Source organism: Polypterus senegalus, chromosome 2 (assembly GCF_016835505.1).
Source record: "Polypterus senegalus isolate Bchr_013 chromosome 2, ASM1683550v1, whole genome shotgun sequence".
NCBI classification, from domain to species: domain Eukaryota; kingdom Metazoa; phylum Chordata; class Cladistia; order Polypteriformes; family Polypteridae; genus Polypterus; species Polypterus senegalus.
Window position 1 is genome coordinate 20204890 of NC_053155.1, and position 23451 is coordinate 20228340.

The following is a 23451-nucleotide window of genomic DNA, read 5'->3' on the forward strand; positions in this document are numbered from 1 at the left end:
CACTGATTAAAAAGTGTAAGAAGCCCTGGTATAGGACACAAGGCAGAAACCCACTACATTAAAGTTATATACACCCTTATACACACATTGGCACCTTTGCATTTATTCCAGGGGGTCAAATCACCAAGACCAGCACATCATTGGGCTGTGGTAAAGCACCAGAGTACTTCAAGAATGGAAGCCACAACCAGAATTTTATTAATAACAAGTAAAACAATAAAAATGACACATAATAGTTTGAGCCCACATGCAAGTCATATTGTCTTTATGAGTACTGCTGAACCAGGAGTTTGTGTGAAATTAAATTTGCAGTGCAATTTAGAGTTTTATTTTCAAAAAATGACCCAGAGAAATTTGTGCTGTTGACACAGGAAGAAAGGTGTTTAATTGCTGTCTAGGAGATAATTCTGTATTAGCTTTTTATTTAGTGTTAAAATAAAGTTCTCTAGGAAAAAAAAAATCACCAGAGTCATTTCCTGCCACATGCAGACATTATGTTGTGCCATGCATCCTGTTGTGGTTTTTCTTGCAGTATAATGCCTGCTTTGCCCATTATAAGGATAGTTGTGGCAATCGAAATTTTAAAAATGTGTTAAAATCATAAATGATATTCAACATGTTCCTACATGGCACTTGGAATGTGCACATCCTCAAACAATCAAGAAACAGGAAATGGCAGCAAGGGATGGACTTCATGTGTAGTGTGTTTTCTGGCAGAAACAAATGCAGCCATGTGTCCAATGGTGCATTTTGGTGAGTTTTTTGCATATAATATGCACCAAGACATTCTTAAAGAAAATGCAAACATTTTTGCATGGATCAAACTACTGTATACCAATCCAGAAGCTTCAATTTGTATTAACAACATTAATTCAGACTACTTTAAACTAGAACATGATACCAGACAAGGATGCCCCTTGTCACCACTGCTATTTGCAATTGTCATTGAACCACTGGCACTTCACTGTAGAAATGCTTATCAGATAAAGTGGATTATCAGAAAAGGACTTGAACAGAAAATTTCTCTGTATGCAGATGATATAGTGTTGTATATATCAGATCCACAAAATACTGTGCCTGCAGTCCTAACAGCACTTACAGAATTTCAAAAGATTTCTGGTCTCAGAATTAATTTGAGTAAAAGTGTGCTCTTTCCAGGGAAATATTAGATTGGACACCTTCCCTTTTATCATTGCTGATCCTTTTAAATATCTAGGGGTAAACATTACAAGTAGACATAAAGCTCTCTATCAACAAAATTTTGCTGTCTGTATGGAAAAAATTAAGCAAAACTTGCATAGATGGTCAACCCTTCATCTCACTTTAGTTGAAAGAATTAACATTGTTAAGAGGATATCCTTCCTAAACTTCTCTTTTTATTTCAAAGCATTCCCTTATACATCAATAACTCATTTTTTAAGAAATTAGATTCAACCATAACTTCATTTATTTGGAATTCAAACCATCCATGTATCCAAAAAGCGACCCTACAAACTATAAAAACCTGGACATTGACACAAGGAGATGAACATACACAGGCTTGGTCCGCAATAGAAATAAAATCCTGCAGTGCTTCTTTATATTCTTTGCTTTGTACCCCAATAAATGCAAGTTATCACCAATATACTAACAACCCAATTGTGCTTCACTCACTCAGAATATGGAACCAATGTAGGAAGCATTTTAAGATAAAGAAGCTTTTATCTCTGGCACCTCTGCACAAGAACCGCCTTTTTCCACCCTCTCAAACATATGCATTTTTTAATGTCTGGAAAACATTTGGGATTAAATCACTTAGGATGCAAAGACATTGTTTATGTACAGATCTCTATGAACAATTACATTCCAAATTTAACTTTTCAGCAACACATTTCTCTCACTACCTTCAAATCAGAAAATTGGTTAAACAGAACTTGCCTAATTTTCCTCACTTCCCACCTACCTCTATGCTGGAAAAAATATTGATCAGTCTTGAGGACTCAGACAGCATTTCTGTAATATATACAACTATTTTACAGTCCTTCCCTTTCAAAGATCCAACAGGACAATGGGAAAAGGATCTCTCTCAAGTAGCAATGCAGAGAATCCACTCGAGATCCAAATGCGCAAAGAATACAATTATTCAACTCAAAATTATATATCGAGCAGATCTGTCTCGCTTAAAATTGTCCAAAATGTTTCCAGGGTGAGATCCAACCTGAAAACTTTGCAATTAAGCTCCAGCCTCACTTGGCCATATGTTTTAGGTGTGCACCAAATTAACATTATTCTGGACCAAAATCTTTAAATGTCTTTCAGACAACCTTGGTGTCATAATCCCTCCTAATCCATTAACAGCTGTGTTTGGTGGGCTCAGTGAGGGGCTTAAAGTGGAGGACACACAAACTGTAAATGCCTTTACTACACTATTGGCACGCAGACTTATCTTGCTCAACTGAAAGACTCCTACCTCTCCTTTTTTCAGTCAGTGGATAACTGAAGTTATATACTATTTAAAATTGGAAAAAATCAAATTCTTACTTTGAGGATCTGTGCAAAACTTTTTCAAAACCGGGCAGGATCTCATCAATAACATTTTAGAATAAGCTTTTAAAGCACTGAGGAAGCAGATTATCTCCCCTTTTTTCATTTATCATTATTCACTTAATAATTCATCTACTTACTTATTTTTACTAGCTTTACGTTTTACACTGCTGGCTTAGCTCTCCTTCTCAGGGGTGGGGGTTGATTTGTTTTCGACCTTATGTTTGTAGAAATGGAATTATTTTTTATGGAATGTTGTGTGATTTTAATAAAATAAAAAAAATAATTCATCATGTTCTTCATCGGTGATTTGAAGGGAACACAAAGAACAGAATCGATATCACTGGTGGGCTGAGGACCACCTGCATTACGCGGATGAGAAAAAAATGTGAAAAAAGGCCTTAGGAGAAATACTTCTTTTTTACTGAGTTTTGCATTTTATCATTAGAACATTTCTTGGAAAATATTACTATAAATTTCAATGCATGAGAAACAAAACATCACTTACTACAAGAACAGAAAAAAACATCCGAATGATGGTGGTACAACATGTCCAAAAACAAACATGTCAGAATTTAGAAATGTGCTTCCCTTTTCTAGGATGGTAATAATTTAGCCCTTTTCAGGGTTTTCACACAACTGTCCCAGATCTCTTTAGTCCTCAGGCAGTAGATGATTGGGTTAATTACAGGAGAAATAACAATTCCAACAATTGATGTCATCATTCGTACATCTTCAGAGGAACCTGGAATGCGATAAGAGATATAAACACTGACAGAGGATAGAAAAAATATGCAAACTACTATTAAATGTGTACCACAGGTAGAGAAAGCCTTAAAGCGTCCCTCAGAACTGGTGATTTTGATTACCGACATTATGATTCTGACATAGGAATACAGAATGTAGGCTAAAGGGATTACCAGAACTCCCAAAGCAAACGTCAAACCAACATAGCTGTTAATTGTAATCTCAGCACAAGCGAGCCTAATCACAGATGAGTGGTCACAAAAGCAGTGGAGAACCCTATTAGGTCCACAGAAAGGCAACCGGATGGCCAATATGACGGAGATCAGTGGGCTAAGCAGCCCACCAACCCAGCAAAAAATAACTTGCTGAACGCTTTTGCTGTTGGTCATAATGGAAGGGTAATGAAGAGGATTGCAGATGGCCAAATATCTGTCGTATGCCATTAAAACCAAAAGGAAGACTTCTACAGTACCTAAGCCAAGGTAAAATATCATCTGCAGGAAGCAAGCATGGAAAGATATCAAGCTGTAATCAAATAAGAACATGGCTAGCATTTTAGGGATTGTCACGGTTGAATATACAATGTCAATAGCAGCTAGATTAGAAATCATAATATACATGGGCTTGTGAAGGTTCTCATCCAGTGCAAATATAATGATGATGGTGATGTTTGCCAGGCAAATGAACAGGTAAATGATGAGGAAACATACAGAAAGGAATGTTTTGCTATCTTGGTTTTGAAATCCCTGCAGACATACAATAGAGAACTGCTGAACTGTAAAATTGGCCATAATGGTCTTCAGAAATCCCCAAGTGAATGTCAACCTGTATAAAAAATAACAAGAAAGGGTTAAGTAAATGGGATAACCTACTAATGCATACTGTCAATAAATATTTATTATGTTTGTCTTCTCATCCTGTGATACCAATATAGAGGTTTAACTTGACCAAACCAATTAATAGACAGGAACCAACACAAAATGGGGCACCAGTCTGATGCAGGGCTCACAAGTTCATCTAAATGGGATAAGGAAAGAGAGAGTTCACTTTATAAACATCCACAATGCTGAGGGTGGTTTGTGGGGGGCGGAATTCCAAACCACCTTGGAATGCTTGCCTGGCGGAAGAGACACAAAATATTTGTGACAGACCGAGGGCAAAACACTTCCAGGGAGTAAAATAAAGCAGTGAGCAATTCTAAATTGAATACTGAGAAGATGGATCTTAAATGAATATAAAACACTAATAATAACAGATTTTCAAGGAAATGGGGGTGTTGAGAGGATGTCCAACCACCAAATAGAGAGAATCAAGCTTTACAACACACTGATGAGGCCTCAGCTGGAGTCCTGGGTGCAGTTGTGGTCTCCAGGCTACAAAAAGGACATAGCAGCACTAAAAAAGTTGCAGAGAAGAGCAACTAGGCTGATTATAGTGGATGATTATGAAGATAGATTAAAAGAGCTGAGCCTTTCAGTTTAAGCAAAAGAAGATTAAGAGGAGACCTGACATAAAATTATGAAAGGAATTAGGCCAGTGGACTGAGACGGTGACTTTAAAATGAGTTCAACAAGAACACTGGGACATAGTTGGAAGCTTGTGAAGGGTAAATTTAGTACAAACATTAAGAAGTTTATCTTCACATAGAGAACCACAAACACATGGAATAAGTGACCAAGTAGTCTGGTAGACAGTAGGACTTCAGGGATTTTCAAAGCCAGACAATTATTTTGGAATAATTAAGTGGATAGGGCTAACGAACTTGGATTGAATGGCCTGTTCTCATCTAGATTGAGCTAACGTTCTAATGTTCAGTCTGGTGAAGGGCAATTTGAAGACTTGCACAGACAAGCAAATATAAGATGGCACTGGTCTTGAGGCAGAGGACGAAAAGTTACAGAAATTGTGAAGTGTATGAGAGGGAAGAGCTGAAGAGAGGGAAACATTTTGAGAATGTTGCAATATGTTTCTAATGTAATTTTTTTTTTGCGATATATTGGCTATAGGGTCATCTAATTATAGCTGTCCTCTTTCTTCATCACATTTGATAACTTTTCTAGTAAATTTCAGTTGTAGCCTTCATTCCACAATCTTTGCTAGCTGTAGGCAGTGATGAAGTCCTGTTGTGTAGTTTGACATACCCAGTGACTCATTCCAACTAGTCTCTGACTCTCCCCAACAGTAGTCAAACAGGTTTGATTTTGTCTTTAGTTGTAGGGATGGGTTTTGCATGCATGAGAGCTAACAACCAATAAATGCTCATCTGGAATTACAATTCCTATAATGCAGCAACAAGGAATAAGGAACACAGGTGTTTTGGACCTCACAAACAGAAGAAAGGCTCATCTGTCAGAGGTTTTACACCCTGTGATGAAATGGAATAAAGAATAGAAAGAAAAAAGTCTGAGATTGCAGATGAACCTTCTGTGCCTGTTAGCCCCTTTGTACAGCCACTACTGGCCGTCAGAAAAACTGGTTAGCATTATTATGTCTGAAAGTCATCAAACAGTGTGAGAGAAAATTTAGGGATAACAATAGTTATTGTTTGTGAAGTATTTTGGTCTGCAGTACACATTAAAAATATATAGCATTTGTCTTAGAAATGTCATGAAGAGACTGCTGCTGTGGTTGGCCAAAGAAATAGAAGGTTCCAGGTGGTGGCTTAAAAACCTGGCTGATGTCATATACACAGTAACACCTGACAGTTGCCATGTATACAGAAATTCCATACAAGGGGAACTTAAAAAATAAAAATGTAGTGAAATTAGACTTCTATTTTGGGTGTTTAAGCTGGCTCTACTCTGCGGAAAATATGTCATATCTTTTAATCAATCAGATGGGTATGTACATTAATGAGCCAATCCGAGTAAATGTCAGGTGTTACACAAGCCCCAATCCAGCATTGTTATGTAAATATGAGACTCTGTGACCATTTTGTGACAGACTGTTGTGATGGATGCTCCCTCTTCATGTAGCAAAAATTAAAGATGGGATAACAAGCTTCTTCCTGTCTGGTTACTGACTGCAAAAGGTTCTATATAATAAACTAACAGTTATATTTATGGTACAGTTACGGTACAGTTTTATTTATAGCAGTCACTGAATTTGACATGCGCTGTGATTTTCAGTTGGGTAAACTGACATGATCCGGCAGCTGCCTGTGTCGCCGGAACAATTTTTTGGTAATGAATTCTGTGGACTGCAAAAACTATGCAGTATCAATACATGATCCACATAGTCCCATATACAGTACAAGCATGAGGAATGAGGTTCTGGGCAATGGTCATTATTTAATTTATTTATTTAATTAAAAAAAAAAAAATTAAAAATACAGATGCAGCAGGCTTAGTTTTTTTGCAAGTTTGCAACTATTTCTTTGTCAAACCTTCAATAAACATTATCTGTTTTTTAGAAGAGTAACATTAAAACATTAGAACAAATTGAGATGAGAACAGGCCATTCAGCCCAACAGTCCCATCCAATTATTTCTTCCAAAAAACATCAAGTAGAGTTTTGAAAGTCCCTAAAGTCTTACTGTCTACCACACTACTTGGTCTCTTATTCCAAGTGTCTATCATTCTTTGTGTAAAGAAAAACTTCCTAATGTTTGTGCGTATTTTACTCTTCACAAGTTTTCAGCTGTATCCCCGTGTTCTTGATGAACTCATTTTAAAATAACAGTCTTGATCCAATGAACTAATTCCCTTCATAATTTTAAACACTTAATCTTCTTTTGCTTAAACTGTATAGGCTCAGCTCTTTTAATCTTTCCTCATTATTCAACCTCTGTAGCCCTGGAATCAGCCTAGTCTCTCTTTTCTGGAGGCACCAGAGAACCAGTAGGCACCAACTCAGTAACTGCATGATGTCTGTATCACTTCCTTGCCAACATGACCTTTCCAAACCATAAATGATTTGTCAACAACAATATCCTGCTCAGGTATGTAGACTTTAGTGAACTTCTATATCAGTAACGTCAAATAACGTTTTTATTTTCAAAAGCGATTTTCTTCTATTGATATGTTTTTTTTCAGTTGTGAGATGTTGTACATAATGTCTTAAATGTCAAGCACAACATGTTATCCTTAGCCTTCTGAATTACATACACTAGGTGCAAAAAGCAGCTCATCATGACATCAGATATTATGAGCAGCCTGGATTTTGTTTTCAATGTGTGCCACACATGGCCTGGGTGCAAGTAAGCATAAAATTCCACAACTACCTCCAGCCACCAACAAGGCAGTACAGACACACAGTAATAGGAAAATATTTACTGTATGTGATAATGCAGTGAACTTGATACCTATTAGGCTACTAATTATTTAAAAAATAAATACATGGTCTTACCTTAAACCCTGCACCATCAAAAAACAACGATGCATTTAGACCTGGAATGGACTAAACACGATCTAGGTCAGCAGTTCCCATACTTTGTTTAGCTGCACATTGGGCAACATATATGTAATATTTCCACACACATTCACAAGTGGCATCATACTTTACCATTGGAGCAAACTCATCATCGTGCGAAACTGATGAACCACTGAAACTGGAATCTACTGTATAATATAGTCAGTGGCCATTTCTAAACAACTGTCATTAACACAATAAATTGCTTTCTTCTAAATGTGCTTCTTGTTCTAACAGCCCCTATGATGAGTGTATTATCGTGGTATTTCCCTCTACTTACCCTTTACTTGTGTTTCAAGGGTAAATGTTCTCATCAAGATCGTTATTGGGTTGGTCTACTGTTGCACTTTAAGATGAACACACACACACATAGATAAACACACACACAGACCCTAGGAATGACACACACACGCTGATTAACCCTTAGCACTTTAAATCACACAACAGCCTGTTACTCAGCACTTCAAGAGACTTGCTTATTATCGGCACGAACAACATACGATGTTTTAATGATATCTCAGACCTAAATATTACTTTTGGTCTACAAGAATACATTTAAACATACAAAGACTGAGCGTTCTTGACTATACACCATTTATCAGCCAAGAATACCTTCTTTATCTTACTGTACCTAACTTTTGAGTGGCTCCCTCACTCTCAGCTTTATAAACCCCGCAGCACAGAAATAATGGCAAAAATACGGCTGTCACCAGGAGCTCAAAGAAATCTAACTTACTACTTCAATCACTCTAGACATTAAGACAAAGCATAGAAAGTTAAAAGCAGCATGGTATTTATTACAAGAATAATAATAATAATACCACTGGAACAAAGAAAACTAGAAAATAGGTACTGATAGGAAAGTCTGAATATATAGTGTTTAGAAAAAGCTTATGAAAAAGTTACAGATGACAAGGATGAATGTCCCAGGGAGGCGTTTTGATTTAGCAATCGATGTTCATGATGACTTTCTGACGACCAGTGCCGTCTTCATCTGTTCCTCTTCTTCTCCTTCTTCTCTTTGCTTCTGATGTTGCTTTCAAAATGAGCCATATTTATTATAAAGTTTCATGCCGTGGTTTCACAACACATGAATGTTCCATGCACCCGATTGGCTGGCTGTAAATATGATGGATGAATTTTGCTCCCCAGGTAATAAGGTTCTTTGATATTGCCTCAGTTTTTCCTTTCCCAGGCCGTAAACCCAATTGATGTCCCAGATGTCCATCCGTAAAGTACTCAGTAGCCTGAGGTATCAGCTAAGGCTTCCTTTCCCAGGCTGTAAACCAAATTAGCACTAAGCTATGAACAACTGTTATAAAAGTGAGGTATAAGGAAGAGGATATGTCTTTTTATTATAATGCCTCCTACATCTGAATTCATATTGTTGGGATTGAGCAAAATATAATACAGAATAAGATGTAGATTTTAAACACCATAACAAAGAGTTAACTCAGGGAACTAGCTGTGGATGAGTTCTCAAAGAAATTACAGTAATGAGGCTAAAGACAGCATAAATCGGATAGTCTAGAGGACAGGAATACATCTGTGAAAAACAAAGAGCACATTTTTTTTAAATTTTGTAGCCCGTGTGGCATTAGCTAATGCAGTAGTCTGGCAGTACTAATACCAATCAATTATTATTCCATCCAAAAGCACCTTCCTTGCCATGTTCTCAGAAACTGCAGTTGGCAAGTCTCGTTTTTTTTCTTTCACTTTACAGATATATTTCTCCTCATTGTAACTTTTCAACTTAATTTAATGATACATAAATTAAATAACACATCCTGTTATGTCTTTTGTTATGATTATATACTAGTTAGTTGCTGATATTAAGTTGTCTCAGTTGCTCATGTATGTCTTCATTCAGACTATTTCTTTTAGTATAGACAAAAAACAAAAATAAATACAGATTTAGCGGTGTCTTTTTTTTTTCCTCTCAAATGATTTGTATTTTTTAGTTTAGATTACTTTTATTTAGAGCAGTCTCAACCTAAAATCTCAAAACACATAATTCACACAGTGGCTTTCAATTTAAACACAGAGCAGCATAACATGCAATATTATTTCTTTAATGGACGTATAACATATTGATTTTCACAAAATTTATGGTGTAAGGAAATACTGAAAATTCCTAAATATAAATATTTTTTTGTTTATATATATATTAAAGATAAATATGTTTTATTACCCACACAAAGAGGGTAAAAATAACTTACCAAATCATTGAGTTTATGTCTTCTTGCTTCTGGTTAACAGCACGAGTCATTTGGAAAAGCACTAAATGGCTGTAAGCTTTAAATAATGGAATTAGAAATGATGTAACAGAAGCAATTAACATCACCCGAGGAGTGTTAATAGGCTGGCACAAAGGAAAACCAAAATAACACAAATTAATGACAAATAAAATACTAATAAGCATCCCAAAGCAACATATTAATCAGTCCACTCTGCATAGGAGTGCTTTAAAATCCATAGTCGACATAACTGATGTAAAACTACATACAAAGAACGCAGAGCTCTTGCTGTATTTCACAGATTTGTGAGGTGTTTGTGCTCATTAAGTAAGGACACAGGGACACTAATCCTTATTATTATTTTTTTATTTTTTAATTAATTTTATTACAATCCATACAAAGCAATCAAGTTTTTACAAAAAGAAAAATTAAGTTAAGAACAGATCGATCCCCACCCCTGAGAGAGAGAGCAAGCCAAACGGCATTAAATTTAAGGCTTGTAAACATACCTAAATTAATAAATTCTCTGTGCTTTATGAACTTATTTTAAAATATTACTGATTAGATCCTGCCATGTTTTGAAAAAGTCTGTACGGATCCTCTAACTGAGTATTTGATTTGTTCCAATTTCAAATAATATAACACATCGGTTTCCCACTGACTTAAAAGAGGAGAGTTTGTGTTCTTCCAGTTTATCAGAATAAGTCTGCGTGCCAAAGTGTAGTGAATGCAATCACAATTTGTTTGTCTTTCTCCTTTTCCCCTCTGGAAGAACCCCAAACACAGCTGTTAATGGGTTAGGAGGGATTGTGAGTCCAAGGCTGTCTGAGAGGTAATTAAAAATTTTTGTCCAGAATAATGTTAATTTGGTGCAGGCCCAGAACATGTGACCCAGTGAGGCTGGGACTTGGTTGCAACGTTCGCAGGTTGGATCATGCCCTGGAAACATTTTGGAGAGTTTTAGTCAAGACAGATGTGCTCGATATATAATTTTAGTTGTATAATTGTATGCTTTGCGCATATGGAGCTCGAGTGAATTCTCTGCATTGCTACTTTCCACTCCTTTTCTGATATATTAATTGAGAGATCTTTTTCCCAGTGTCCTCTTGGATCTTTGAAAGGGAGGGATTGTAAAATGATTTTATATATTGTAGAGATGGAGTCCTTGAGATTGAGCAATATTTTTTCCAGCATGGATGAGGGTGCAAGATGAGGAAAATCTGGAAGGTTCTGTTTAACAAAGTTCCTGATTTGAAGATAGTGAAAGAAATGTGTAGCTGGAATGTTAAATTTGGAATGTAATTGTTCATAGGATGCAAAGACGTTGTCTATATAAAGATCTCTAAGCAAGTTAATTCCAAATTTTTCCAGATATTAAAAACTGCATATGTTTGTGAAGGTTGAAAGAGGTGGTTCTCTTGCAGAGGTGCCACAGATAGAAGCTTCTCCGTCTTAAAATGCTTTCTACATTGGTTCCAGATTCTAAGTGAGTGGAGCACAATTGGGTTATTAGTGTATTGCCGATAACGTGTGTTTATTGGAGCACAGAGCAAGGAATACAAAGAAGTACTGCAGGATTTTACTTCTATTGTGGTCCAAGCCTGTGTATGTTCTTCTATTTGTGTCCAGGTTCTTATCGACTGTATATTTGCTGCCCAGTAATAAAACTGGAAGTTAGGTAGAGCCATGCCGCCTTCTGCCTTTTGTCTTTGTAAGGTCGCTCTTTTGATGTGTGGATGTTTTGAATTCCAAATAAATGAGGTTATTGTTGAATCTAATTGCCTAAAGAATGATTTATTAATGTATATTGGGATGTTTTGAAATAAAAAAAGGAGTTTAGGAAGAATATTCATCTTAACAGTGTTAATTCTTCCAGCTAGTGTGAGATGAAGGGTTGACCATCTATGCAAGTCTTGTTTAATTTTTTCCATGCAGACGCGAAATTTTGTTGATATAGAGCTTTATGTTTACTTGTGATGTTTACCCGAGGTATTTAAACTGTTCTGCAATGATAAAAGGTAGGGTATCTAATCTAATATAATATGCTTTAGAGTAACTGGAAAGAGTACACTTTTATTCAGATTAATTCTGAGACCAGAGATCTTTTGAAATTCTGTGAGTGCTGCTAAGACTGCAGGCACAGAATTTTCTGGGTCTGATATATACAGTACCATGTCATCTGCATATAATGAGATTTTCTGTTCCAGTCCTTCTCTGCTAATCCCCTTTATCTGATCAGTATTTCGACAATGTATTGCCAGTGGTTCAATGGCAATCGCAAACAGCAGCGGTGACAAGGGCATCCTTGTCTAGTGCCACGTTCTAGTTTAAAGTAGTCTGAGCAAATGTTGTTGATGCAAACTGAAGCTTCTGGGTTAGTATACAGTAATTTAATCCATGCACAAATGTTTGGGCCAAACCCAAACTTCTCCAATGTAGTAAAAAGGTATTTCCATTCAATCATGTCAATGCTTTTCTGCATCCAATGATAATAATATTTCTGGGTGTTTGATTTAGTTGGTGAGTATATTACATTAAACAGGCGTCGAAGATTTGAAGATAAGTGCCGGCCACTAATAAATCCAGTTTGGTCTTGTGATATTACCAAGGGGAGCACTTTCTCCATCCTTCTGGCTAAGATTTTAGAGAGTATTTTAACGTCGTTATTCAGAAGTGAAATTGGTCTGTATGATGCACATTGTAATAAGTCCTTATTTTGTTTTGGAAAGACAGTGATTAGTGCTTGGCGAAAGGTTTGTGGAAGAGATTGGTTATCTCTGGCTTCTGTAAATGTTGCTAATAGGAGGGGAGCTAGCTGAGCGGAGAATTTCTTGTAAAATTCTGCAGGGTAGCCATCAGGGCCTGCTGCTTTCCCGCCTTGGAGTGACTTTATAGCATCTAGTAATTCTGATAACGCCAGAGGTTTATCAAGTTCCTCCACACTAAAGCGTCTATTTGTGGTATCTGTAATGTATCCAGAAATGCATTAGATTGTGTGTTGTCTTCCTTAATTTTAAATTGTTTCATAAGGCTTTCCCCATCCATTGTAATTTTCTGGAGAAAATGTTGGGTATTTAACAGCCAGTGTTGGCTGATTTTTGATTTGCTGTATACCTCTAATATGGCTAAAGTAGCATGTATTGATTATTCTTATTGGATTACAAACCTTTGGAATGGGTGCCTTCTTGGAACAATGCCAACCATTCCAGTTACTATTCACACATCTTATTCATTAAAGGATTTAACGAAAATCTTTAATTTTCCTGTCAGGCCAGAAGTAGTGAATGTAGTAGTAGTAATGACAATGTAGTCACATGTCCGACTATCTGAGATGTAGTGGGTGGAGGAACACACCTTCAGTTTCGATTTTTGAAAGGGCACTGAGTTCAGAAATACAATGTGAGCTTGCAAGTCACAACATATAAGAAGATATAGTACAGTGCATCCGGAAAGTATTCACAATTTTTTTATTTTTAATAAATTTGCAAAAACCTCATGTAAACTTTTTTCACGTTGTCATTATGGGGTGTTGTGTGTAAAATTCTGAGGAAAAAAATGAATTTAATCAATTTTTGAATAAGCCTGTAACATAACAAAATGTGGAAAAAGTGATGCGCTGTGAATACTTTGTGGATGCACTGTAGATTTGCACTTAAAAACAGGAAGTCATAAAACAGCAGAAGTTAGAACTGAAACAAGAAATGGGAACAACTGCTAGAGTATTTTTAGATAGAATGGATCTTGAGTTGAATTGGGAAAAGACAACATTACGGCAAAGGTAAATCATAGATTAAATACAGTAGCTAACAGTCCTAATCTTTGCAAGAATCAGGGAAGATAAATCACGCTCCATATGTCAGGGGTGGTAGGGTGGGCTGTTGAAGAATTCCCTCATAATGCCAATAATATCTGAAGTAACAAAGACACAAGCCTTGACAGACTCAGAAGCTGCCAAAAATGTTAGAATCACACGATTAGTTAATGGTTTAAATTTACTTGTAATGCTTCTAAAACACATACCCCAGATAGTATTTGTAAATGGCAATTCATTAGGTACTGAAATACTTGAAAAAATCCTGGCAGATACAATTGAGTCCACTACATAAGGAATACATTGCATTTTTTGTTTTATAGGGAGATTCACTCGAAAGAGGCCTTGATTATTCTGTTGGAACTCCTTTTAGGATGAAGCAATCTGAACCATAAAAATTACGCTATATACATTGATGTATGTGCAATTGATTGCATTACATGCGATGTTGGAAGTGTTTCTGTTTTCTGCCATACACATTTCAACATGGAGCTCCATAATCCTGAATGTATCAGCAAGTGTCTCGAGGGGAATAGCAGCAATTTCACATTGGATGTTTACCATCGAATCTTCCACAGTGTGACACTTGATCCGATAGACTTTTCCTTTGAGCATACCCCTAAGGAAGAAGTCTGGTTGTGTCAGATCCGGCAACTGTGGTGGCCAAAGCCCCTTTGAAATTACCCTGTTACCAAAGAAGGACTCAATTTCTGCCATGTTCTTTGCACATGTGTGACACATCGCTCCATCTTGCTGGAAGTAACCTTCTGTTAACTCATGATCGTCCAGTTGATTCTGACAACGATTAAACAAATTGGTGACCCAATAGATTCGCACCGTGAAGACGCTGCACTCCTCAGTACTGTACATCACCATCCTGATGAGAAGTTAAGTGACTGAGTGAAGGCATATGGGCGGTATGTACCCAGAACTTGCAAATGGAGGTTAAATGTCGTGATGGCTTTTCGGCCCCAACCTCATTCCAGCTTGTTTGAAGCTTCATATACTGAGAAGCACATTGCACGTTGTTTCGTTCAGATTGCTTTGTCCTAGCGAGAGTTCTTACAGCATATTTGGGACCTCTTTCAAGTGAATCTTCCTATATTATTATGGGTTATCCAATGACTTCAGACTCACAATTCAGTCATAGATTGTAGAAAAACATTATTAGGTGGGGTAGCTCTTGTCAAGTTGAGGGTCTGGACAAGGTAAAACCATCTCCCAGTACTTGTTATTCTATAAACCTATTACTCTCATATGTTAAAGACTATTAAAATGTTTTAGTAAACTGAAACGTTTTGAACTTTATCCTCATTGTCTGTATTATTATGGCCTGGGGTTCCTTTGCAAGGAGATATAATCTATACCTGATCCAGGCTATGGATAAATATACACTTTTCTAAAAAAATTAAGGGAACACTTAAATCACACTGTAGCTGCGTTTTCTTTTTCCCAAAATTATCAAAGTTCTGCAGCTTCAACTCAAAAATGGGACTCAACAAAAGCCTGACGCGCAGAAATGATTCCACAGACAAAGTATCTTCGTTTTTTAAAGTTTAGTTAAGTTTTAAAGTAAAACAGTTTACACAAAAAAAGGAAATCAAAATAGCAAAAAAAAGAGAAAAATTAATGTTAAGAAAAGTTCAATCATAGATCAATCTTGTTACTATTTACTTAATATCTCTGAACCATTTCAAAACGGTCAGAAAACTGTATGCTTATCCCATTTCTAAGCTTAAATGGGTCTTTCAAGTCCTTCTTTACTGGGACTTGTTCCAAACAAACTGAGCTTATTATCACACTGTTATTCAGTTATAGTAAGAAGGTTCTATCTCTTGTTAACTATAGGGGGAAAAGACTATACCATAAGCTATGACTATGAAAGATATTAATATTCTATTTAAATTAAGCAAACATCAATATGAGTTTAACTCAAAACTTTAACTTTCTAAGATTGGCTCTTACATTTCCGGCCCCTAATTGGCTATGCAGGAGCGGAGACAATTATTTTACTTTACTTCAATATGAGCCAATTACTTTTACATTAACTATTCATTTCAAATCATTAGCAATAACACTGCAAACAAACATTTTTAAAAATTTCATATTTCAAACATTGGCTGTTTCTTGAAGTAGGCACAGTTTATTCACGGGTCTGTCCAGTGTGCTGGTTTTGGTCTGCACACAAACTCTTCTGACTGCTCCTTTGGCATCTGGCATTGTCTTGATGACTCGACCCATTACCCAGGAATTGCGAGGTGTAGCTTTATCTACAATTAGAACAACGTCCCCTGGTTCAAAATTTCTTCTTGGTGCAAGCCACTTTTGACGTTTTTGAAGTATTGGCAAATACTCTTTTGACCATCTTTTCCAAAACAAATCGGCCATGTATTGAATTTGTTTCCAGCGTCTTCTTGGGTATGGTTCATTTTCTGAAATGAGCTTAGGTGGTATTTCAGGTTTTGTCTTCAATAATAACAAGTGATTGGGTGTGAGTGGTTCCAAATCATTTGGATCATCTGATGTCTTCGTAAGGGGTCTGTTATTGAGTATTGCTTGGATACAAGAATCAGTGTCTAAGCTATGTGCGATCTCTATGTGCGCAGCTCTGGTTGTTAGACATGTGAAGATTACTCCGTACCGCTTGACTAGACTTCTTCCTCTTTTGACTTGGAAGGGACCAAAATAATCAACTCCAACATTAGTGAACGGTGGTTGGTTTGATGCTAGGCGATCTTCTGGCAAATCTGCCATTTTTTGCTCACCTGCTTTCGCATTGTATCTTCTGCATGTTGTGCACTTTGCAATTATTTTTCTGATAGCTGAATTTGCTTGAGGTATCCAGTATTTCTGGCGTAATTGTGCGAGCACATAATTGCGCCCACAATGTCCGACGCGTTTATGAATGTGTTGCAATATGAGAGTTGCAATATGTGAATGCTTGTGTAAAATTGCAGGATGTTTAGCTTCTTCGGGCATTGCAGCTTTACAGAGTCTTCCTCCAACTCTTAATATTCCATCTTGTATGATCGGGTCGAGTTTATAGATTTGACTGTTCTTTTTAACACAAGTCTTTTCTTTAGAGCTTTTAATTCTTCTGGGAATTCTTGCTGTTGACTTAGACGGATAAGCTCTGTTTCAGCTTTGACTAAATCATCTAGAGAAATTGTACTTGGTTTTAAAGACCATTTATATTTTTTCATGTGTTTTGTGATGAGTGATTCTTGTTCTTTTGGATTACCTTTAGTCTGACTGGTTTCTTGTTGAAATGTTTTTCTTTCATTTCTTAAGTTCAGCAGTAAGTCTTTAAACTTGAGAAACCAAGCTACTGCTTTCTTCAAGCGATGCCAATCTGAAAAATAAGTGATTAGTTTGTTGATGGATTCGGTCGCCTCTTCTACTCTTGTCATGTTAACTGCACAAATTTTAATTTCTGGATCATCTTCAAAAAGTGAATCATTCAGTTGATCTGGTCTTTTTGGCCACTCACGTTCTGACTTCAATAAGAAATTTGGCCCATGTGACCATGTGGTGTTCTTGAGAAAGTTTTCTATGTTCAGCCCTCTAGAGGCTTGATCAGCCGGATTAAGGACAGATGTGACATACCTCCATTGTGAAGGTTGTGAATGATCTCTGATCACGGAGATTCTGTTGGCAACAAAAGTCTTGAATCGAGTGCTTTCATTTGAGATGTATTTTAGCACCGTAGTGCTGTCAGTCCAAAATGTAGATTCTTGTAAAGGCATTTGAAGCTCACCTTTAAGCATTTTGTCCATTTTAACTGCCACAATGGCTGCTGTCAGCTCCATTCTTGGAATCGTGACCTGCTTCAATGGTGCAACTCTTGACTTGCCCATCAGAAATGAACAATGCTTTTTGCCCTCTTCATTGGTTAAGACAAGGTAGGTGACAGTGCCATACCCATTTTCACTAGCATCTGCAAAATGGTGCATTTGTGCTGTCTTTATGGTTCCAAACCCGTAGGTTTGAAGCATCTGTTCACTTTATAGTCTGTAAGTAACTTCAAATCATCCATCCATTTTTCCATTTCTGAATGTGTTTAACTTCTACTTCTTCATCCCACCCACATTTCTCTTTACATAAGTCTCTTAAAATAAGCTTCGCTGGCAATAAAGCAGGTGCTAGAAAACCAAGTGGATCATAAACTGAGCTAACAACAGACAAGATACCACGCCTTGTAGCGGGCTTGTTTTGTAACTTAATTTGAAATTTGAAACTGTCAGTTTCTGTGCACCACTGGATGCCTAGGGCACGCTCTGTGGGAAGGAGACTGTGGCTCAAATCTAAGTCCTTTTGTTCATGAGCTCTGTCTTCTTCTGGTATGGACAATAAAACTGCTCTGTTGTTACTCACCCACTTAGTCAAATGGAATCCCCCTTTGAGACATAGAGCTTGGAGGTCCTTTGCCAGCTTTATTGCTTGTTTTTCTGTAGTCACTGACCTTAAACAGTCATCCACGTAGAAGTTATTGAGAACGGTGTTAACAGCTTCCTCAGGAAATGTATCTCTGGCATCTTCGGCTGTTCTACGCAAAGCATAAGAAGCACAACTGGGTGAAGAAGTAGCACCAAAGAGATGTACTGTCATTTTGAATTCTTCTAGGTCTTTACTTAGATTACCTTCAGGCCACCATAGAAAACGTAAAAGATCTGTGTCTTTATCTGGTATCTTAACTTGGTAGAACATTGACTTAATGTCTGCCATTAAAGCTACTGGCTCCTTTCTGAATCTTGTAAGGACACCAATGAGTGTGTTAGTTAGGTCAGGGCCTTTAAGTAATTGTTCATTAAGTGAAATCCCCTGGTAGGTGGCTGTGCAGTCAAAGACTACTCGAATCTTATTTTTCTTTGGATGATACACACCATGATGTGGGATGTACCACACTCTGCCTTCATTACAATTCAGGTTTTTTTTGTGTACTTTAACAGCATAGCCATTGTCTATAATGTCTTTCATGAAGGCTTTATAGTCTTCATGGAAACCTGAATTTTTGCTCAATTTTCTTTTGAGTCCAATAGCACGCTGTTCAGCAATGCAGCGGTTATTCGGCATTTTAAGTGATTCATCCTTCAAAGGCAAATTTAAACAATAGTGGCCACCTACCAGTCTTGCAGATTCTGAAGCTATGCGCATGAACTTGATGTCTTCCTGTGACATTTCCTCTTTTTCCTCACAGTTGCGCTCTGGAAAATCTGTGTTATACTGTTGCAGCAGCATATCTTCAATTTCTGCAAGACTGGTAGGTTTTCTGACGAAGATGTAGCTGCGTTTTCTTTTTCCCAAAATTATCAAAGTTCTGCAGCTTCAACTCAAAAATGGGACTCAACAAAAGCCTGACGCGCAGAAATGATTCCACAGACAAAGTATCTTCGTTTTTTAAAGTTTAGTTAAGTTTTAAAGTAAAACAGTTTACACAAAAAAAGGAAATCAAAATAGCAAAAAAAAGAGAAAAATTAATGTTAAGAAAAGTTCAATCATAGATCAATCTTGTTACTATTTACTTAATATCTCTGAACCATTTCAAAACGGTCAGAAAACTGTATGCTTATCCCATTTCTAAGCTTAAATGGGTCTTTCAAGTCCTTCTTTACTGGGACTTGTTCCAAACAAACTGAGCTTATTATCACACTGTTATTCAGTTATAGTAAGAAGGTTCTATCTCTTGTTAACTATAGGGGGAAAAGACTATACCATAAGCTATGACTATGAAAGATATTAATATTCTATTTAAATTAAGCAAACATCAATATGAGTTTAACTCAAAACTTTAACTTTCTAAGATTGGCTCTTACACACACAATGGATCTCTATGAATGAAGTGGAAAATTTTTTTCTGAGTAATAAATACTGTGTAATTTGTTGGGAACAAAATGATGTAACAACAGTCGATGGAAATCAAAATCATCAATCCATTCAGGGCTGATTCAACATCACACTGAAAATTAAAGTCAAAAATTAAAATCACAGGCTGATCCAACTTGCCTGAATTTCATCACGGCAGTTCATAATGTGACTCACTAGTGTGTATGGACCCTACGTGTATGCATACACTCCTGACAATGTCTGGCCATGCTCCTGATGAGACAGAGAATGGCGAGCAGGGGGATCTCCTCCCAGACCTGGATCAGGACATCAGTGAGCTCCTGGACAGCCTGTAGATTTGACAACGGCTCTGAGGATTTCATCCTGGTCCCTTACAACTTACAGGGTACTGTAGTCTAGCATGTGGAGGTCTGTTTGACCCTCCATGGATATGCCTTCCCAGACCTTAACTAACCCACCACCAAACCAGTCATACTGGATGATGTTGCAGGCTGCATAACGTTCACCACTGTCTCCAGACTCTTTCATGTCTGTAATATGTGCCCTGTGTGAACCTGTTCTCATCTGTGAATAGAGCAGGGCACCAATGGCGGAGATGCCAATTGTGATATTCTCTGGTGTTTGCCAGTCGAGCTGCATGGTTATGGGCTGTGAGCACAGGTCTCACTAGAGGACATCAGGCCCTCATGCCACCTGCATGGAGTCTTTTTCTGACAGTTTGGTCAGAAACATGCACACTAGTAGTCAGCTGGAGGTCATTTTATAGGGCTCTGGCATTGCCCCTCCTGGTCCACTTCTCACAAAGTAGTAGATACCGGCCCTTCTGCTGGGTTGATGCCCTTCTATGGCCCTGTCAAGCTCTCCTTGCGTAACAGCCCATCTCCTATTATCTCCTCCATGCTCTTGAGACTCTGGTGGGAGACACAGCCAACCTTCTTGCGATGAAACATATGGATGTGCCATTCTAGAGGAGTTGGACTACATGTGCCACCTGGATCGGCTGCAGGTACCGCCTCATACTACCAGCAGTGACAAGGACACTAGCAAAATGCAAAACTAGAGAAGAACCAGTCAGGAAGGATAACGAGAGAGCAATTACCTATGGCCACCACCTGCAAAACCATTCCCTTTTTAGGGGTTTTCTTGCTGTCGACTCTCCAATGCCCATGTTGCCACTTTCAATTGCACCACAGCAGTTGAAGTTGATTCACAATCGCTTAGGTTTCCTAACTGGACAGATTGATATTCCTGAAGCTTCATTGACTTGATGTTAGACTGGGATGATTAAGTGTTCCCTTTATTTTTTGAGCAGTGTCACAGGGACTTTAGCAAATGAGTTTAATCATCAAATAGACCCCTAGATGTTGGATTTTTTTTTTAAGACAAAAAGATGGTCTTAATCTCTGTATAAATTATAGCAAACTGAATTAAATTAACTATTAAAAATAGTTATTCCCATCCACCCATTAGTCAACCAGGTTACTGATTCTACTATTTTCATTAAACTGAACATTCGGAGTGCTTACAATCTTTTCTGGATTATAAAGGTAGATGAACGGAAGATGGCATTTATTACATCCACAGTTCATTATAAATATTTAGTAATGCATTATGATTTAGCCAATGCTCCCATGCCTTTTCACAATTTTGTTAATGATTTATTTGCTACCTCGATTTTGTTTTACATTGATAATATATTGACATTCTTCAATAGTGTTGATAGCGTCCCGCCACATTTTAGAGAGGTTCTGAAGCAACTTTGTCAAAAACAAGTTGTTAATTAAACTTGAAATGTGCAACTTCCATAAAAACTCTCTAATATTTTTAAAATATTATGGAAAAGACAAAGGATCAGTTCAGTTTCTTAAAACTCCCCCTAAAGAGCTTGAAAAAAGTACAAATATTTGTCAGTTATTAACATCAAATTATTAAGAATTTTAGCTTTGTTATTTTACCGTTTACCAAGAAGATTAAAAAGAAGCTTGATTGGTCTTCTGTTGCTCAAGAATTTTGTGATTTGTTAAAATATTTACCTGTGCACCAATACTCTTTAGCTTCGATCCCACAAAACAATTTAATGCTTCCAGTACAGGTGTAGGAGCTATTTCCTTTCATGAAAGTCCAACAAATCTAATAAGTTATAACTTATAACTTGTACTTTCTTCAAAAAAACTCATCAATTTTGCAGAATCATGACGTTGGGGTATCAAGAACTACAAGCTACAAAACTGGCTGTAGACAAATGGTGGCAATGGATGAAGGGTGCTAAATTCCCTTTCATTATATTTACATTACCAACTACAAGGATCTTGTGTCTCTGAAATTGGCACAATAGTTAAGTTTGACAGACTAATTAGGTGTTATTCTTTAGTCACTTTAATGTTATAAATTCCTATAGACCTATAACAAGAAGAAGAAAGGCTGATGCCTTATTGTGCAAACTTGATTACGATGAACCAGTTGAAATTATACCAAAATACTTTGCCTTCTGTGTGATTCTTAGATACATCTTTATTAACTCTTTTAGGGCTAATTATTTTTACTTCCTTTTGTCCCAGGGCTGAATATTTTTCCAACAAACTCAGTTTTCTAAAAAGCATATAAAGCAATGGTTTTCATGCATAAATCAACATAATATACTTGCTGTAAGAAAAGCGAGAAGGCAAATGAGAAGGCAAGGGTAAAGGCAAATGAGAAGCTGTGACAGGAGTTGCAACAAGCAAATGAAAGGCTGCAACAGGAGCTGCGACAGATGTGGCAGCAGGATAATAAAATCTTTAAAGATATGCTGGGTGAAATTGAAGAGCACATTCAGGAAAACTTGGTTAACCTGAGCAGGTTTGCTGATCAACTGGAGGATGTCAAGGAGACATTCACGACTCGGATTGAAACAGCCGAAAATTTAGCTGCCAGTGCCGAAGAAAAAGCAGTAAATGTCAGCTCCAAATGCAAAAAACTCAGAGACAGACTGGCTGCTTTGGAAGATGGAAGCAGAAGGAATAATGTCAGAATTGAAGGTCTGCCTGAGAATTGAGAAAGTCCAAACCCTGTGAAATTCGCAGCTGAACTTTTTTCTAAAATAATTGGGGAGGACTTTAAAGCAGATTCTGAGATAGCAGCGGCTTATCTCGTATGCAGATCAAATACCATTAGACCTAGATCTTTTATTATTCATTGTGAAAGATCATCATTTAAGCTAGAGGTGATAGCACTCCTCGGACATAAACAAGAGATTTATATATGAAAATAACCACATTCGTATCTTCCCTGATTTCTCTCCAGCAACAGCTACTAAATGTGCAGCCTTCTACAACACTAAACAGTGGTTATGGCAAGCCAACATCAAATACAGCCTCGTATCCGGTCAAACTGAAAGTGGAATTGCAGGGTCAATTTTATGTCTTCGCTAGCAAGGAAGAAGCAGAAAAGGAATTAAGAAAGCTGATCCCGGGACTATTCTGATACATAATAGTGGTCATGGTCGTTAATGATATGGCAAGGATTAATAATCTACTGTCTGATCTATTTGTTTAAAATACGGGTTTTTATCATTATATATTCTCATTATCACTCATTATTACTTGGGCGCTATCTGTTTATGTTTTATTGTGCTTAATTACTTTTTCTTTTTTTTTTTATTATCTACTTATTTACTCTCTACCCTAAATGAGACTGTTCAACATCATACCCTTGGTTTATTGTTATTGCTATTATTGCATTAAGACTTATTATGTTTATTCTGGACGACTTTCTATTACCATTCCCCGGGTTTATTATCCGGGTGTATTATCTTAATACACTAAGATTGCTGAAGATTATATTTATTCTAAGTGCACAGTTTTTTAGACTATATTGGTAATAGATATCTCTATTTTTTAA

At 37.0% G+C, this 23451-nt stretch overlaps 1 protein-coding gene across 1 annotated transcript; it reads right to left on the reverse strand.

The window, feature by feature from the left end:
• Positions 1-3119: 3119 nt before the first annotated feature.
• LOC120524333 (olfactory receptor 6N1-like) lies at positions 3120-9949 on the reverse strand. The gene is made up of 2 exons (XM_039746196.1): positions 9900-9949; positions 3120-4095 (listed from the first exon to the last, which is right to left on the reverse strand). Exons 1-2 carry the CDS (start codon positions 9947-9949, stop codon positions 3120-3122), a joined length of 1026 nt encoding a protein of 341 aa, XP_039602130.1.
• Between the last annotated feature and the right edge of the window lie 13502 nt (positions 9950-23451).

What these genes read in the sequence shown, in the direction of transcription:
- LOC120524333 (XM_039746196.1), bottom strand. Translation starts at nt 9,949, where the DNA reads ATGACTCGTGCTGTTAACCAGAAGCAAGAAGACATAAACTCAATGATT. An exon ending in GACATAAACTCAATGATTTG is followed by an intron (nt 4,096 to 9,899) that starts GTAAGTTATTTT and finishes TTTTTTATACAG; the next exon opens with GTTGACATTCACTTGGGGAT.